Source organism: Arvicanthis niloticus, chromosome 14, assembly GCF_011762505.2.
Source record: "Arvicanthis niloticus isolate mArvNil1 chromosome 14, mArvNil1.pat.X, whole genome shotgun sequence".
Lineage (NCBI taxonomy): Eukaryota > Metazoa > Chordata > Mammalia > Rodentia > Muridae > Arvicanthis > Arvicanthis niloticus.
This window is the reverse complement of record NC_047671.1, coordinates 29,686,109-29,706,452: the sequence shown is the minus strand read 5'-3', so window position 1 is coordinate 29,706,452 and position 20,344 is coordinate 29,686,109. Positions and strand designations below refer to the sequence as shown.

Sequence of the window (20,344 nt, the reverse complement as noted above, 5' to 3'; positions counted from 1 at the left end):
AATCATTCATAAGCGATCTGTTTGATCTTGTCGCATAATTTTTTTAGACTTGCTTTACCCACATGCAAACATTTCATTAAACACAGCACAATACTTAGACCTTTAGAGAGGAGAAGAAGGGAAGTGAAGAAAACAACAGTCTCAAATACCTGAAATCTAGGAATGAACTGGTTCCAATAAAGCCGACAAACTATTTCAAAAGGACAGGAAAAAACACTGACCTAAACAAACAGCTCTCTTTAATAACCAAGCCCAGCTCTTGTCCTTAAGCATGCGTGTTTCACACTCACTTCATTAAAACGCGGAGTGGGAGCTGCCAAGCCTGTACATAGCCCAGGAGGAATGCTGCTCTAATCATTTCCAGTGGAAGTCCCTGCTCAGCTTCCCTCTGAGGTCCATTCTAGCCACGACTGCTACTTCGCTCTTGTTTAAACCACTTTCGAATATCTCATTATTCCCAAAGACAAATTCCCTGAATCAGTGCCACTGACCTTGTAACAGATTGGCGCTTACCATTACAGATTAGATCATGTTTTTGAAGACTCTCTGCTATATTGGTAGTTGAAAAAATTTCAAGCCCTACCAGTGGCCATTTTCCCTTAATTTAGGAAGTCCCATTTCTTCTAACAGCCAGCTGGAAATTCATAAAGTATTACAGAGCTTTTCTTAGTGTTTGGCCTAGAGAAAACACATTCTCTCCAAAATATATATCTTTGGCACTGTCTAGAAGTAAGGAATCTTGGGTAATCTCTATAAAAGCCAACTGTGAGAAATATTACTTTTAACACTTAAATACACTAATTTTTTTTTATTTTCAAGGAGTTTAAAATAAATCAAACTTACATTAGACTTTTTAGTCTAACGTTTTTAAAATAAATACCCATTAGAGATAATTTTACAATTGGATTTTGTGCCTCTCTGGTAAAATCTTTAAGGTGGCATTTTACAGTGTTTACAGCTAGAAGAATTTTGTGGTCTCTAAAGACTGCTTATAACTTCCACAGGTTAATTCTTCAAGGAGCTTGATGGCCAATTACCTCATTATGTGATCTAAATATACACATTTCTATATATTCACATCTCCATTAGGTCCAAATAGCTAAATAATCTAAGTATTGAAAATGAGACGTAGCTAGAACCCAACTATCACCTGTGTGACTATACTCAATCCAGGGGGAAAATAAAAGTTATATCCAGCCAATAGTTTAGAGTCTCAATATCTTTCCTTCTAGAACCTGATTATTTTGAAGTTGAATTTGGAAGTCTTGTTTCATCCCCATGTTAAAAATCACACATTGCTTTAAATTGTAACTGCATAAACAAATACAAAACATTTCTGTAACATGAGTTGGTTGATAAGTAGATTTAGTCATTATTTCAATGTGCAATTTTAAAGTGCAGTAATTAAGGTAAAATACTTTTTGTAGTTCAAGAAATATTTCATTCTAATACATATATATGATATAGATAGATAGATAGATAGATAGATAGATAGATAGATAGATAGATAGATAGATATCCTTTGTGCCAAGAATCAGACAGCTGCAATCATACACTTCAATTTTAGGACAACTTTTGTTTTTCTTCTTTCTTTTATAGTCTCTCTTAGAAGCATTACAATTTTTTTTTTTACAGTGGACACGTTATAAGATCCAGTCAGCTCTTACTACTTGCCATAAGAATGACAGAAAGGATGTAAGCCACAGCAGTGTTCAGACTTTTGACTGCAACTTAGGGTTGTCATCTTCAAAAGCGGCAGGCCACAATCATGTCTATCCTTGGACATGTGTAGTGTACATTTTGAAGACACCAAGGGTACAAATAAAAGAAGAAGCTATAAAGGGTGTTAATGTATACTTTAAATGTTTTTATCTTTTTTTTTTTTGAAAGTTAAAGCATTGTATTGTGATTATATCTATCCTCTTCCCATCTCTTCCCCAATCTAAACCCTCTTCTACACCATCTCAATTATGGTACTCTTTCATGTGTTTAAAACCACACTAGGGTGTCCCATATACTCTTGAGTATGTGGCCATTCACTGGAATGTTCTAGACTTATCATGGCCACCGCTGTAGAGATAACTAAGCCTCCATCTTCAGGCAGCTATTGTTTTTCAATAACTCCTGAGGTATGGGTATGACTTCCTTCCTGCCCACCTCCCTTCTCTCCATGCTTCGATTTTCTCCATTTTGAGCTTGTGTATTCCATGTGAATTCACGTGTGCAGCTGTCCTAGTATGTCTGGGAAACACTCCTTATCATCTGCTGCCTCTGGCTCTCACAGTCTTTCTCTCACCTCTTTCAAAATGGTCCCTGAGCCTTGAGGGAGTCTCATATGCAAGTCCTGCTTAGGGATGAGCATGCTGCAGTTCCGTATGTTCTGTAACCTATTTGGGTTTGGGTTCGTCGCCATCCGCTGCTAAGAGAAGCTTCTCTGATGACTTTTGAGATCTGCGACCATTATGGTTGTAATGAGAAGTCATTTGGAATCTGTTTGTTACTATGTCCCATTAGCAGAACAATAGTTCTCTATGGCTGGTGACCCTTTGTAACACAGGTTCTTGGCCATAGAAACTGCCACAAGTGTGGATTCCATCTGTGGAAAGAAACTTAGAATCAATTAGAAAATGGTTGTTTATTCCCGTGATAGTCATGCCACGGGAATGGACATGTCTAAGGATGAGGAAATCGAACACAGTGCTATGGGGAGTGGGGGTGTCTAAAGATGAGGAGACAGAACACAGTGCTATGGGGAGTGGCGGTGTCTAAGGATGAGAAGACAGAACACAGTGCTACAAAAGGGAATGGAAATAATGGAGCAGGAAGGGATATCAGGATTCGAGCCGGGCAGGGTAGAGAAGAGAATATAGGGAGTGATAAATAACTCTGTAGATCTTCTGACAAAGACATATGACTAAACTACTACTGTAGAAGCTTCCTGAAATATAAACAAATAGATATATAAAACATGTACAGTGACAAGACAGTGGTGGTGCAGGTCTTTAATCCAAGCACTTAGAAAGCAGAGGCAGGTGGATCTCTGTGAATCTGAGCCCAGCCTCATCTAGAGACAAAGATGGAAAGGAAGGAAGGAAAGAAGAAAATGCTGGAGGGAGGGAAGGAGGGCTGGACGGAGAAAGGGAGTGAGTGCTGGAGGGAGGGGGAAGGAGGGAGGGGGAGAGAGGAGGGAGAGAAAGAGACAGAGAGAGACACAGAGAGAGAGACAGAAAGACAGAGACAGAGAGAGAGTGTGTGTGTTAGAGTTAGTTCTGGGACAGCTGGGACTCCACGGAGAAACTCTTGTTTTGAAACACCAAGAAAAAAAAAAGAGTTAAAATAGAGTAACCAATGTCAGAAATGAGTTAACGCTATTGATACCATTGGCTATGAGGTCCCACAGACCCTCACATATTACGAGCCATTGCCAGTGGTCTTGATAGCCTCGTAAACTTGATGGTATTGCTGAAAACACCACACACTTGCCTAATAGAGATAGCAAACTGGTACTGACCAGAAGCCTCCTTCCTTCGTTATAGTTTCTGTAGAATAGGAAGGTGCTATGCATGCTACCAGGGGAGGAAAGTACTCATCAGTCTTGCCCAGTAGTGAACCCTGCAAGCTACAATAAACCTGCCTAGCAATCTTATTTTAGAGGAAGATCAATTATTGTTGATACCAGGTTGATTTGCCAGTTCTTCTTCTTGTGTTCTTCATTTAACAAAATAGTCATCATACCCCAAGTGAACTAAAATACGGTGTAAATTTGTCTTACGTTTAGCTTTTTGGTATGCAAACTGTGATGTGAATATAATTTACTTTAGTGTCAGAGATTTTCATCGATATCTCAAGACAGAAAAAAATATTTATTCTCTTAGTAGAAAAATCTAAGGTGACATTTTTCTAAATGTGGCACACATATGTCAGAGCATGGAGATCGTTTAGGTAACCAGTCATGATGAATATATTAAAATAAAATTTACACCAAGATATTGGAATTCGTTTTGTATGAAGAGAAGGGTTTCCAACATTTATTTTCTATAAGCTTTGTTATTTCTGTCAAAAAAAAAAAAAACCCCACAAATGTCCAAAGGCATTTTTAGCCATCTTTGAAAACATAACTCCTTGCGTTTACTCGATAGGTCGCCACAGCAAAGCTAGGCTAACGTGATTGTGTTTCTTGTACGGAATGAAAAGGAAGGACTGAATCATGAGGTACTTTGCTGCACAGGTCCTTAAGGGCAATATTAAATGTTGGGAACAGATTTCCCAGTACACAGTTCAAGGTTCTATTTTAGTTCTGTTCTTGCACTTTTTTCTTGCCAAGACAATCTCAATGGCAAGTTGTCTGGTATGCCTTGGATTTCCTTGATTTTTCTTTTTTTTTTTTAGAGTATTGGATTTGTTATTTTAACAATTTTGCTTTACTAGAAGTCAAAAGAATTGCCATGTTTCAAATATATTTAAAATGTTCACACTATGCGTGAAGATCAAGCTTAACTTTAATTAGAAGGAATAATGGAGATAAGAGAGTGATAGAATTTTTAAATTGACTTATATTATGAAGAAACGCAGCACTCCACACTGCCATACTTCTTTCTGAACGATTTGGTATATATCAAAGGCCATGGATGGATGCAAAATAAATAAAGGGTATATCAAAGAGTACCAGAGAGGAATAAATGGAGTGCTTGCAATGGCAGGAAACCCATGTTTGGATCCCACAGGCTTATGTTCATGGTTGGCCAGTCCTTGGAAGGCTTTCTTCAGCACTCTTTCCCCATCCTCTCAGTTGAGTTGCAAAACATCCTGCCCCAAACCTACCCCATTCTCTTCCAAAACCTCTATTTTCCCCATAGAACTGGTTTATATCTTAAAGTACAAAGTATTTGACAATCTTATTTCCATTTTTCTCTTTCTTTTTCTTCTTCTTTTTTTCCCCTTCAAGACAGAGTTTCTCTGTCTAGCTTTGGCTGCCCTCAAACTCATTTGTGGGCCAGCCTGGATTCGAACTCACAGAGATCTACCTGTCTCTGCTTCCTCAGTGATGGGATTAAAAGTGTACACCACCATCGCCTGGCATTTGACTGCTCGTCTTCACTGGCTATGAAAATGCAAACTCCTGAGGGTGAATGTCCTTTTCTCTTCTGTGTACTTCCACATCTGAGTATCCAAAACAGTACTGGGTACATTGTCACCTTTGAGTAAATTAATGAAATAAGCTTTAAGATTTAAATGTAGTGGAGCTTTGAGGAGATTAATATGTATCTGTGATGGTTTGTATGTGCTTGGCCCAGGGAGTGGCACTATTAGGAGGGGTAGCCTTGTTGGAGTAGGTGTGTCAATGTAAGTGTGGGCTTAAGACCCTCACCATAGCTGCCTGGAAGTCAATCTTCTTCTAGCAGCCTTCAGATGAAGATGTAGAACTCTCAGCTATTGTACCATGCCTGCCTGGATGCTGCCATATTCCTGCCTTGATGATAATGGACTGAACCTCTGAACCTGTAAGCCAGCCCCAATTAAATGTTGTGACTTATAAGACTTGTCTTGGTCATGATGTCTGTTCACAGCAGTAAACACCTAAGACAGCATCTATTTAAACACTATTCGACAGTACCTTGAACACACCAGGTATTTACAAACCCATTTGTATTTACCATCTAATTGTAATTTGATTCATAACTTGTCCATAGATAAGGTAACTAACTGTATGTCCTCAAGTTTGCCCCACTGCATCTCCACACTCTTAAAATAATTATAAACAACATCTTCTTTCACAGTGTCCTGATGGGGAACAGATTGTGTAGTCAGTGTATCTAAAGACCAAGGGTGCTAATGAATTGTCATTAAGGCAAAAGGGTTTGCCTCATGCTACCTAATGTGTGTCTTAACAACAATGAAAACCATATCTGCATTTAATAGGAAAACAGAAAGATGTCCTAGTTTGCTTTCTTTTGCTGTGATAAAAAAATTCTGTACAAAAGCAACTTGGTAAGGAAAGCTTTTATCTGGCTTATAAGTCCTGATCATGGTCTATGATCATTGCAATGAAGCCATGGCAGGAACTCAAGGCAAACCTGGAGGGAGGAACTGAAGCAGAGACCACAGAGAAACACAGCTTACTGGCTTGCTCTCTGTGGCTTACTCAGCTTACTTTCTTACGTAGCCCAGAAACACCAGCCCAGGGTGACACTGCCCACAATGGACTGGACCATCCTGCATTAACCAATCAAGAAAATGCCCTATAGATAGGTCCACAGGCGTACCTTTAGAGGTAACTCCTCAGTTGAGGCTCCCTCCTTCTGGTTGACTCAACTTTGCAGCAAGTTGTCAGAACCTAGTTGCTATAAAAGGTAAAGATGATTCAGCAACGTGGGGAATGGGGGGAAAGGTTTCTGATTGGTTTTGCCTAGAAAGAGCAGAAGCAAACACCTAGTATCCAGCAATGCTTAGCTCTCCAGCATCTCAATTCATATGTTTAAGTTCATGCACTCTTTCTAGCACTTGTGTGCTATGAAATTTACTTAACTACTTAAGTCTTTGTTTTCATCTGAGAAAGATGAAACAGTACTTGTGGGTGTCATGGGAAACATCACATACAATCTCTAAACACCGCTACTTTGACTTACAAGACATGCTGGAGCCATATTGGCTAGTGTCGGGACCTCTCAGTACAAAGGCTTTCAGAAGGAGTGGTGCCAGTCTCTTCAGTCCTAAAGCAATTGTGTCTTTGTAATATAGCTTATTATGTAAATATTAAACAACTGGCTTAAAGGGGATGAAACTGCCTGGCTTCCACTGTGTTTAGTAATCTGCTTTTAATCCCATGCATTAGTCACTGTGTTTAGTTAATAAGGGGCATTAAGTACAACACCAGATTTTCAGTATAAATAGACCATTTATTTCATTTTCAGGACAGGATCCAGACAAAGAGTAATCAATAAACATTTTTTAAAACGGCTAATAATTGATGGAACATTCAGAAACACCCAAACAAAGTATCATTTTAAAGGCTGTTTAACACAACTTTTGTCATCATGTTTCAGTTTTCACAGAGAATCATTAATTAATGAAACAACTCTTTCAGTATACACAGCTTTGGCACTTGAAAACTGCCCCACAGCATAACATTAATAGTAAACTGTGGAAGTTTTACTTCCATCATGGGTTAGAACTTAAACTATTGTTGGGATCAACTGCAATACTTTGCTTAACACAAAGGGAAAATGAGTCGTAGATACATTACTTGCTAGGGGCAATATTAAAATCAAGGTCTCTTAATTCCCATGCCAAAATTATCTTGGCTTTCTCTTTTAATGCCTGTCTGGTTTTAATCACAGTGATGTCATTTGAGAAAATATCAATTATTTAGTTTTGTCTTCTGTAAGAAGTAAAAAGTTTAAAAGACTTCCTGGGATCCCAGCTGTCTCTCTTCAATTATTTATTTACTTTTATTCACATATGAATAATAAAACTTTTACTAAATTGTATTTTATGAAAAAAATAATTACTGCTAGGATTTTGTTCTATTATTGAAGTTTTCTAATGGAAATTAAATTCTAGAAACATTAAATACTTAATTTAATAAAGTTTATTTTTATTAGTTTCAATAGCAGACATAATACCACTTACTTAAACAAATTACAAAATTTTTATTATTCCCTGAGAAGTATATTGATTTTCAAGTTATGTTCAAATTATTACAAAATTGATTTTCATAAGAAGTAAAACTGAAGTGTTTTATTGCCCAGTGTTCATGAAACTGCTATTTAGCCATTTCTCAGATAATTCTGTTATCATGTATCTGTAGTTACTTTAGGTATGTTGATAATCTTGGGAAAAAACAACCCAGATGTGTTGTTTTGGTTCACTCATACCTTTTGGCATCTTATGGAATGAGGGGTAATGACTAGGAATGGTTAGATGTTCTGGAGTCCTTGGGAAATGACAGAGGACCAGAGAGGACCTCTTCTGGATCAGCAAGCTAAACCTTTACACTGTGCAGATGTTCTCGCTCCTTTGTTTTCTCAAATACCCTGATTATCTTGAAACACTCCACAAATATTAGAAATATAGATCAGAACACCTTTTCATGTATTCTTACCCTATAGACTGCTTTATTTCTTTGCTCTTTAATAAAATCTATGTCCTGGGGGATGAGGAGAAAGCAGAGTCAGTCAAGTGCTTGTATCACAAGCAGGAAGACTTGGTTTGATCTCCTGTGCTCACCACCCATAATAACCCCAGCACTGGGTAGTGGAGGCAGAAGGCTCACTGGGGCTCCCCAGCCAGTTAATCCAGCCTAATCAGCAAACTCCAGCCAATGGCAGACCTTCTCTCAGAGAGATGGATGATGTTTCTTAGGACGACACCTGAGGCCCTTTGGCTTACACACACACACACACACACACACATAAGAAAATAAACAATAAATAACCAAAGTGTGTGTGCTTATTTATTTATTTATTTATTTATTTATTTATTTATGATTTCCATAACTTCTTTAACTTATTTTAAGTCCACCCCCTCGCTTCCTCACTTCTAAGTTTTCCCATATCCTATACCCCACTATTCTCTCCTAATTTCGCGTATTGGTTTTGTAAACCCAGTAAGTCCACTTAGTGCTAGCAGGTGTGCCTGTATTTATGACATCTATAATACATGGGCCATTAATAGCTCCTTACATCAGCAATGGTATGTGTGAGATTCTCCTTGGATAAGCAGTAGTTATATTCCTTACATATAATATTTGTGTATGTGTGTTTATCTGTATATGTATGCATATATATATACATATATACATATGCATATCTGTATATGTATATACAGATATACACACATACATACACACACCACATCTATATTTATATCTCTATCTATCTATCTATCTATCTATCTATCTATCTATCTATCTATGTTGTGTGTGGGGGGGGGCTAAGTTCAGACAGGGAAAACAGCAATGTAACTTGTACCCATTTTCTTCCCTAGTGCTCCATTACCTGTGGCAAAGGCATGCAATCTCGTGTTATCCAGTGCATGCATAAGATCACAGGAAGACATGGAAATGAATGCTTTTCTTCAGAGAAACCTGCAGCATACAGGCCGTGCCACCTTCAGCCCTGTAATGAGAAGATTAATGTGAATACAATAACATCACCAAGGCTGGGTAAGCAGATCACAGAGTGGATGGCTTTACAGCACAAAGAGGTGCCTTTAGGTCATATATTGCCTTAAAGCTTGGGGATTATTAAACTTCGCCAGTTTCCTTGTCCCTAAGTCAGGTCTAATTAAATATACTTCAGTCCAGAAAGGTCACAAACGAGTATTAAAGTTTCATAAAGACTCGCTTCCCTCCCTGATGGATCTACTCAGAGATATGTCTAGGAAATACTGATGTTGCACTACCTGAGGTCACTATTTTTTTTACACTCTAGTCTTTCCCACCTCTCAGTCTGCCCTCCCACATTTCCTCATCCAATTCCTCCTTCCCTGTCTCCAAGAGGATGTCCCCTCCACTCCCAGGCCTTTCCATTCCCTGGGGCTTCAAGTCTCTCAAGAGTTAGGTTTTATCTTCTCCCACTGACGCCAAACCTGGCAGTCCTCTGCTGTATATGTGTTGGGGCCTCCTTGGACCAGCTAGTGTATGCTGCCTGGTTTGTGGCTCAGTGAGAGATCTCGGGGATCCGGGTTAGTATGACTGATGGATGATCTTCCTATGGGGTTGCACTCTTCCTCAGCTTCTTTCAGCCTTTCCCTATTTCAACCACAGGGGTCCCTTACTTCAGTCCATTGATTGGGTGTAAGTATCTGCATCTGTCTTAGCTGCTTATTTGGCCTCTGAGAACAGCCATGCTAGGCTCCTGTCTGTAAGCACGCCATAGCATCAGTAATAGTGTCAGGCCTTGGAACCTCCCCTTGAGATGGATTCCAATGGCTGGTCACTGGACTGCCTTTCCCTCAATCTCTTCTCTATTTTTGTCTCTGCAGTTCTTTTAGACAGGAACAATTATGGGTCAGAGGTTTTGACTGTGGGATGGCAACCCCACCCCTCCACTTGATGCCCTTTTCTACTGGAGGTGGACACTATGAGTTGCCTCTCTCCACCATTGGGCATCTCATCTAAGGTCTCTCCCCTTAAGTCCTGAGAGTCTCTACCTCCAAGGTCTCTGGTGCTTTTTAGAGGGTCCCCCCATCTCCCACTCCATAAGGTTGAATATTTCCATTCACTGTGCTGTCCTTCAGGGCTTTTCTCCTGTCTCCCTCTCATACCTGATCATGTTCCCCTTTTAATGTTGCCAGAGTTTAAAGGTAAGTCTAGCTGCACAGTGGGACTACGTTGATATCTGTGGAAAGAAGAAGTTGCAAATAAACCTTAGATTCATCCATGGTTAATGTCTTCCTTTTGATCCTGGATGTAAATTTTTCTTTAAGATAAAGAGTATAAAAGTGGTTTCCCATTAAAAATGAGCATCTAAAACACAACCAAACATGAGGTTGTTTTCTTGGATTCGAGGATACAAGCCCTGGCAGTATTTGTTTCTTTTTGCATCTTTCAATTCATTGCTTAATTGACATACAAAGGGACATGTCTCTTAGGATTTTCATTCATACTGAGTTCTGGTTGGCCTGTCCACTTCTGCGCCATCTCTAGGCCACTAGTACCTACTGTCCCTTTCCATTCCCAGTATTCCCAGTCCACTTCCCTGTGTGCCCTATTAACCTACCTTAAAGGCTCTCTTGTTCCCATATCATGGGTCGCTTTTTTGGTCTCTACTCACACTTAACTTTCATAAAATACATATATGTATATATGTACATGTGTATGTATACATATACATGTACATATGTGTGTGTGTGTGTATTTCTAACTAAAAACTAAACACATATGAGGGAAGCTAGTGATTATTGGCAATATTTTGTCCTCCTTTTAGTATTATGAGGTACTTTTGCTAAGAATTATCAATTCTTATTATATAATCTAATTTATCATCAGGAAGTAGAGTGCTTTTAAATGCAGGTATCTTATATTTACATAACAAATCTTAATGACTAAATTAACCTTTATGTGGCAATTAGTACTTTAATAACACTTCTGCGTGGCAACCAGTGGATTAAGTTTTTCACTTGTGCCTATACATTCCAGGGGAATTTAAATCATGTGACTATTTGAATAATTGTCAAAATAAAAAAAGCTAATTTATCATTATATGTACTTTTATGTTGTCAATAAAAGATTTAATGAGTTTGAGAAGTTTGCTTCTTTGTGGCTATACAACAATTCCTTTTGAGCCAAATAATTACTGTTTCTTTGAAATAATTAGTTAAAATAGAATAATGTTAATCAAGATGTCCTTAAACAGATGGCTCAAATGCTTCCAGCAAAACACAACCCCCTGTGTAATAATCACATGGAGTCTGAGAAGTATCATTTTGGGGAAAGTCTTGGAAAGAAGGAAGACCTGTGTTAAAATTGCATTTTTCTACTCCTGAGTCTTTGAAAGGTGTAAGGGTTGCTCTTCTGCTGATGAAATAAATGATCCCAATGAAAAGCAAGTTAGGAAAGAGTGTGAATTTGGTTTTTCAAGACAGGGTTTCTCTGTATAGCCTTGGCTGTCCTGGAACTCACTCTGTAGACCAGGCTGGCCTCGAACTCAGAAATCCACCTGCCTCTGCCTCCCAAGTGCTGGGATTAAAGGCATGCGCCACCACCACCCGGCAAGAGTGTGAATTTGAACAGCCAGAAAAGGAAAAAAAAATACTACAAATTGAATTTCACAGCAGATGCTGTAACACACTTTACTCTGACACCGGAAGCCAGATATTCAGTACAGAATTGTCAAGATCGGATTCTCAGTTCAAGCACTCCTGATACATCACTTCTGAAAGCCAGCTTGATGCTTAAAAAGCCAAGATTCGTTCTCCATGTTGTCTGCCCCCCACTTGTTATATGGAAAAGTCTTATGCAGAATAAACATGGGCACATCTTCACTTTGCTGTTTATTTATAATTTCATTCACAGACATAGTTATTAATATGCAGATATGTTAAGTCCACTGGGTTGGTACACACATCTCCTCTCAGAACCTAGGAGGATCGGGAGGCAATGCTCATGAGTTCAAGGCCATCTTAGGTTATAGTGAATTCTAGAGCAATATGAGCTGCAAAGCAATACTGCTTCAAAGAAACAATGACTTATGTACCTATACATACAGAGAGGAGAAGAGACTACAGTCCCCCCTTTTAATCCTACCTACAAAAATGCATGAATACAATTTAAATGAAATAAATAAAATTGTAGTGTTGAACTAGACATGGCTGCAGACACTTGTAATCTCAACACTAGACTGTAGCCTAAGAATTTACATACCAAGACCCTATTTAAATAGTACATACAGGGACCTGGAAAGGTGAATCTATAGTTACAAGTACTTAAAGATCTTATAACGGACCCAGTTTTGGTTCCCGGTACCACATGTTGGCTCACAATCATCTGTAACTCTAGTTCCAGTGGATCTGATGCCCTCTTCTGACCTCCTCAGGCAACAGATGTACACATGGTACGCATACATATCTGTAGACAAAACAACCAAACCATACATACAACATAAAATAAATGTCTTTAAACAATACACCTATCTATAAGCAATTTGATGGTTAATCTCAATTTGTTTCAACTTGTTGAAATCTAGAATCACGTGGGAGACAAACCTCTTGGCATACATGCTGGGAATTTTTTTTTAACTAAGCTAATTGATCTGGGAAGACTCGCCCACTGTGGGCAGCACCATTCCCTAGGATGGTATCTTGGACTGTATGAAAAGGTGAAAGTGGGCTGAGCATGAGAATCTGTCCATCTCTGCTTCTTGGCCTTGGGCCCACATTATATCTGTCTGGGTACTTTATCACAGCAACAGGAAAAGCAACTAATACAGATGTTCAATAAATGCAACTGAAACTTAGAAACTTTACTGCATATTGATTTGAGAAATCCCTTTTTAGTAAGCTTCAGGTGTCCCCAAGTAAGAGCGTCATGTGCTCACTCTGCTGCTATATTACAGGGTGTGTGGTTCTTTCTTTTTTTTCTTTTTTTTTTTTTTTTCTCTCTTCTGTCAGGTAAAATAAACAGGTTAAGATGAGGCAAATTAACTCCACAAAAAGAGTGAAAGTTGTTCCTACTGATGATACCTACCACAGAATGAATTCACAGAATTCACGATATTCTGTTTTCCAGCTGCCCTGACCTTCAAGTGCCTGGGAGACCAGTGGCCAGTGTACTGCAGAGTGATACGGGAGAAGAATCTTTGCCAGGACATGCGGTGGTACCAGCGGTGCTGTGAGACTTGCAGGGACTTCTATGCCCAAAAGCTACAGCAGAAGAGTTGACCTCTGGCAGGCTGGCTGACTGGCTCATAGCTTTTTTTTTGCTATTGCATTATTTATAAACACACACTAGCATGTTTTTCAGACCAAATATTATCAGATTACATATAATTTAATCAAATTAATTTATTTGCCTGCCAGGCATCTAATGTGGTGTTCGTTTTGGTTATACAAACATTTTGATTTTATACTATGAGGCTTCATAAATAATTTTATACAAATGAGTAAGTTGGGTCTAGTAAACTAATAAGAAAAAAAGAAATGATTTTTTTTCACTTAGGGCTGTCTCTAAGGTGCTATTTTCTCTCCACCAAAACCATTAAGTTATCCAGTGTGTACACTACCTTAGCATGATAGCTTAGCTATATATGCAGAAAATGACGTATTTTCTTGTGTCCTGCTGCAGATCCGCCCATTTTCTGTTCATGGCAGGAGATGTGTAACACAGAACAAACCTCACAGTCTTGAAAAGTTTGAGAGAATGTATTATGAATTTGATTCAGATTTAGAGGTGAGCACAGGAGACATTCTACTGTAACGATACCTTTATATTAATGATGGAAAAGTCAAGACAGAGACTTTGATCATGTCGGTGAACATGCACTTGAACACAAGTACTGTGAGCCTGAAGCACTGTATTGATGTACACTGAATCACCATTGCGCCGTGGGTACAGGTGTGGAGACGCTGTGACAGAGGTGGCAGCTCCCTATAGAGCCTGTATTATTGTCACATGCCATTAGACTGTGGCTTTTAAAAGGTATTTCAAACAGAGAAAACCTGGATCCACCTACATCCTTCCATCCCCCTAGCAGACTTAAGGAAGAGGAGCATACTTTGACTCAAAAATCATATGAGCCATGGTAGTAAACATTTTCCCTTGTTTTCCCTAGGAAATAAAAAGAAAATGAGATCCAGATAATATTTTGATAGTTTCATTGTGTTTTTCCTTTTTAAAAAATAAAATTATAATTCTCTGAAACATTCAAAAGACATCTTAATTTTTTTTTTCTTATAAGAAAATATTGCACATGGTTCACGTGGTTTCTTAGATTTTTTTTCCAATAAAATATGTGAGACTTCCTTTGGGAAGACAGGTCTTCACAGGGCTGTCCACATTTCCACACTTGGCAAGAAGAGGCACTGTCTGCCTCTGTTCTGAAGTCTTCACTCCAGGAAGCATGCAGAGTGAGCCACAGGGAGACAAGAACTCTTTTGAGAGCAAGGCGGATGTGTGCTTACTTCTGTTCCTAAAATGTTCAGTCTCCTAAAATTGAGGTTCCTTTCACACAGTGCAACCCATTTCATGTGCAGGTACCAGTTGTCCCCCTTTCTATTATTGTAGATGCAAAAACCACAGCTCTCATCTTAAAGCAGATAAGAGATAGTTGATTCTAGAGCTACCTTTGAGTACCCAAAGCCTGGGAATACAGATCTAGGTTCAAATTCCATGATCCAACATAAAAGCAGTTTAATCAAGTTTTATAGTTTTACCAAGAGTCTGAAATAAAGTTCAAAATACATGGGCGGTTGCATCAGGAAGGTGGTTGCAAGGTAGAGAAAGCTTTCCCATGATCCTCAGATACTATCTGATGACATTCTTAGCTTTGGGGTTGGCAGACATACACTGTCAGCTAAGTTAATAGATTCCAGAAGATTTTTATTTATTAGTCATGGAATGTTAGTTCCCACATAAAGGTGGGAAAAGAGTGGCTATTTAGGGTGCTAAATATAACCCAAGATAAAGTAATTATGCTCTGAATGTGCAACATCCCAACCTCCCCCTTGAAACTTGAAATATGATGAGACATTCCTAATTCTTTTTTTTTTTTTTTTTTGATTTCTGAATCCATGCATCTCAAGTCAAAGTAGCATAGCACCAAGTGTTGAAGTGGTTCAGAATATGAACATATCTACAAGCTAAAGTAACAGTGCCTTAGGCCTCCAAGGTGTTTTCTCTCACCCAGTGCAACAGCTGAAACTGTTTTAAAAGACTGTCGTTCTGTTGGGTGCATCTTGTGTAGGGCTCCAAGGGGCAGAGAGATGCACGTCACACCATGGGCATATTTTATGGTAATTAACAGGGATTTCCCCCTCAAGTTTATTCTCCATCTCTGAAATTTGTTCTTTTGCATACTTTTATAATTAAACTCATTACTTTGTATATTAATTTTTAAAACTAGTAAAAAATAAAACAAAAAGAAGATGCCCTAGGAGACTATAGGTCAAAGTTTACAGGGATGAGACAGTGAAGTAGCAGAGAAACTCTCAACAGGGAGAGCTAGTTGCTCATGGAACTGATTGTGCTTCCAACGTGTGACCAAGATTGATCTTGCACAACTGGGATGGGAGTCATGCTCTGATCAGGTAACCTGCCCATAGGCTTAGTGAATCCGACATCACTCGTCCATGGAGTAACACACAAAATCTGTTGGTCTGTTGTCTAAAAAAACCTCATTTGATCTTTAAAGATAGGGTTAGCTTAAAGGGAAAGAATAGAAACCCCATTCTACACAAATTAGGATAGGAAGCAAGCAGGAGTCGCTACACTAACGCCAGACAAATAAAAACAAAGCAGAAAAGATGAAGAATGCTTCATTCTGTAACAGGAACAATCAACTGGGAAGCCATTATCATCCTAAGCATCTATGTACCAAAGTCTGCAGTACCCAATTCATTAGAGAAGGGTACTACTAGACTATAACATGGAGATGGGCTCTAATTCAGTAATAGTAGGTGATTTTGATACCCCATTTCCCCCCAGGTTATGTGTTATCTGAGTAAAAATTCAAGGCAGAAATATCAGAATTAAATAACACCATACATTAAATTTGCCTAACAGATACTTACAGAAAATTCCACCCAAAGCCAAAGAGTAAACATTGTACCCAGAATTTCATGGAAACCTCTCTAAAACAAACCACAAAACAAAACTTGTGGGACACAAGGCAAACATTTTTACAAATTCGGAAAAACCTGATGTAACCCTCTGCACTCTATCTTACCACAGAGCTTTAAAGCTTAAAGTCAACAGATCCCTAGTGGGGAATCTACTGGATCCCTCACAACTTATGGGGATTAAACAGCACATTACTGAACAATGAGTGGGACAGAGAAAAAATCTAAATATTCCTAGGACTAAATGAAAATGAAGCATACCACTGGGACACATTAAAAGCAACTTTAAGAGAGAAATTTACAGCTCTATTTCCTACATTTAAAAAGATTAAATGGAAATAAATTAACGATAAAACTCAAAATTTTGAAAAATAACAAACCAAGCCCAATTTAGTAGACTGACATGAATAAAAAAAATTAAAGCAGGAAAAAATTAAGTAGAAACAAAGCATAGAATACAAAGAATTAACAAATCTAAGTTCTAGTTCCTTGAGAAGACAAAACAAGATCTATAAACCCTTGGCCTAACTAGGAGAGAGAGAGAGAGCGAGAGAGCGAGAGAGCGAGAGAGAGAGAGAGAGAGAGAGAGAGAGAGAGAGAGAGAGAGAGAAACCAAAATAATGGAATTGAGATGAACAGAGAACATTACAACAGACAATGAAGAAGTCTAGAGTGTTATACAGGAATGCACTAAAAACCTTTACACCAACCACTAAGTTAGAAAATAAAGAGAAGTTACAAGTTTGTAGATTTACATACAATAGTAAACAAGAGAGCAACAATTAAAACTTATCCATAATGCATAAGGAGATCTAAACAGTAATAAAAAGCCTTCCAAACAAAGAAAACTCCAGGCCCAGGTGGATGCACAGCAGATTCTACTAGTCTTTAATGGAGTGACACTGTACTTATATCATTAAAAAGAGCTAAAGGAACAGAAAGGGAAGGGTACTTCCAAACTTCTATTAAGCCAGTATTATTCTAATGTCGAAAGACATACACACACACACACACACACACACACACACACACACACACACACACAAGCAGAGAGGGAGGGGGGAGAGAGAGAAAGACAGAGAGAGACAGAGAGACAGAATCACAGACAAAAATCCATCAGACACATAACCATCTCACTACAGAGAAAAGTCTTGAACAAAATCCAGCAACCCTTCATAACAGTCCTGGTGGAGAGTAGGAAAGGAGGAATTAAGGAAACATACCATAACATAATAATAGCTATATCTAGCAAACCAAAAGACCATATCATCATAAATGGAGAAAAACTAAGAGCAAACCCTTTAAAATCAGAAAGAAGATAGGTCTATCTGCTATCTCTTTTTTAATATAGTGTATGAAACAGTAGATAAAGAAACAAGACAATAGAGGGGGGATTAAAGGGATATAAATAGAAAAGGAAGTAAAATCACCCATTTCTGTGGTGACTTTTTGTTATGGATAAGAAAGCCCCAAAACTCCACCAGAAAGCTTCGAGGCATGATCAACAATTTTAGCAAAGTGGCAGGCTACTAAATCATATTATAGAAACCAGTATTTTTTGTATATACCAACAGCAATCACGCTGAGAAATAGATCATGGAAACATTGCCTTTCACAGTAGCCTCAAAAAATATCTAGAAATAAATCTAACCAAGAGGGTGAAAATTCTTAACAATGAGAATTTAAATCTTTGAAGGAAGAGATTGGAGAAGACACCGGAAGACAGAAACACTTTCCACCCTCATGTACTGGTAGAACTAATATTGTAAAAATGCCCATTCTACCAGAAGAAATCTGCAAATTCATTGAAAGCTCAATTAAAATCCCCATGTCATTCTTTACATTAATCGTAAAATTAATACGGAACCACAAAGTCTCCAGATAGAGAATGTAACAATCATCAAAAAGGATAGTGTTGGAAGTATCACCATTCCAGACTTCAAGCTCTATTGTAGAGCTAAAATGATAAAAACAAAAATGGACATATTGAACAATGGAACAGAACAGAAGACACAAACACTAACATAATTACCTACAACCACCTCATATTTGACAAAAATGCCAAAAGTTCACACTGGCAAATAACAAACAGTCGAAGAAAAACTGCACGCTAGCATGGTGGAGAATGGAGTTAGACCCCTATCGATCATCCCACATTAAAAAAATATCAACAACAAAAATGGATCAAAGACCTCAGTGTGAAACCTGAAACACTAAAACTGCCGGATGAGGCTATAGGCAGCCCCCTACAATATAGAGATGTAGGAAAATGTCACTAAATAGGACTCCATTTGCCCAAGGCACTTTGTCAAGACCAACTCTTGACAAAGTGGGACCTCATAAAACTCAAAAGCTTCTGTACAGCAAAGGAAGCTACAGAGGGAACATTTCCCACCCATATGCCTGACATAAGATTAATATTTCAGTATATGTAAAGAACTCAAAAAACAAGGAGTCAAGGAACCAAATGATCCAATGAAAATGAGCTAAGAAACATATTTTTTTTTAAAGTATTCTGCTACCTAGGCAATTAGAGAAATGCAAATTAAAACTACTTGGATGGTTTATCTTCCCCCAGTCAGAATGGGTAAGATCAAGAAAACGATTGATAGTGGCTGCTGACAGGCCTGTGGGAAGAGGGGACTTCATTGACTGGTGGAATTGTCAACTGTTCCATCTACTCTGAAAATTAATGCAAAGAATGCTCAAACACCTTAAATGACCCTACCATACTACCTAGTTATATAACTCCTCAACACATACACAAAGGATTCCACATCCTAGTCCAGGGATCCTTGTTCAGTCATGTTCCTATTAATAGCTAGAAAGTAGAAACAACCTAATGCCCTTCCACTGGTGAATTCAGAGTGGAAATGCAGTGTGTTTGTGTGTCTCTCTCTCTCTCTCTTTGTGTGTGTGTGTGTGTGTGTGTGTGTGTGTGTGTGTGTGTGTATTACCATATGACTTAGCTATAAAAAACAAGATAATGGAATACACAGATAAACAGATGGAACTAGAAAATATTATACTAAGTGAGGTATCCCAGTCCCAAAAGATTAATAGTACATGCTCTCTGTTGCTTGTTGACCCTTGAATCTTTAGATGTGAGTATGTAACAGAGAGTAACTACAGAAACCAGGAATATAATAAGGAACCACAGAGAAGGGGAATTCTAGAGAGGGGACTAATATTATATTATGTAATATATAATAAATTATATAATATTGCATGTATGTTATATAGCATATAATATATACTTACATGTTATGTACATTATATATGATATGTGTTATATAATGATATGTGGTTGATGAGAGTGATAATATATATTATTATATAATATGATATAACATATACATAATATTTTATAGGGAAAAATTCTGAAGGAGACATTAACTGGGGAGAGTGATGGAAGGCAAAACAGAGGGAGAAGGAGAAAGAAGAGGTTGATTCTCAGCATCCATACATGCTTCACAGTGGTCCTTAGCTCCAGTTCTAGGTATCTGGCTCTGTCTTCTTTCCCCCACAGACACTGCATCCATTTACATGGTACATTTACACATACAAAGACAAAACACTTAGACACATAAAATAAAAAATAAACAATTACAAACAAAAAAGTGCTAGGTCTAGAAAACTCACTTTTAAGTTGGTCTGGGGAGTCCAAGAGACTCCTAAACCATGTAGGCTACTGCCATTGCCCTTGGTTGGGTCCCACAAATCTGAGGTAACGCTCTATTGCTACAGTACACGCTTAGGCACTTATGACAAAGGTTTGGAGGAATTGAGCTGGATCTGACTTAGAAGCCTCTTCCCTAAGGCCTAGCTTTCATCATACTGGAAGGAATCAGGAAGGCCGCCAAGGAGGAAAAGCAACCAATAGTTCTACCCAGCTGTAAGGCTTACAAACTACAATGACCAGAGCAACAAGATATCCCCAAAGGTACAACAGTGGCATGTATGTCCTATGGAACAGCCAACGGACTATCTAATTGGAACATAGGACCCCACAAAAGGAGGGACTTTATACCTTCTATTGTAAAACTATCCCACTACCAACAGCTAATGG

At 38.4% G+C, this 20,344-nt stretch overlaps 1 protein-coding gene across 1 annotated transcript in view; it reads left to right on the top strand.

The window, feature by feature from the left end:
• The window catches only part of Adamts19 (ADAM metallopeptidase with thrombospondin type 1 motif 19), a 177,635-nt gene extending 163,323 nt beyond the window's left edge, over positions 1-14,312 (top strand). Inside the window, exons 23-24 of the mRNA XM_034517656.3 lie at positions 8,986-9,163; positions 13,229-14,312. Of these exons, the coding sequence (XP_034373547.1) occupies positions 8,986-9,163; positions 13,229-13,380 (330 nt within the window). The 3' untranslated portion in view covers positions 13,381-14,312. The remainder of the gene's footprint in view (positions 1-8,985; positions 9,164-13,228) is intronic.
• Positions 14,313-20,344: the final 6,032 nt, after the last annotated feature.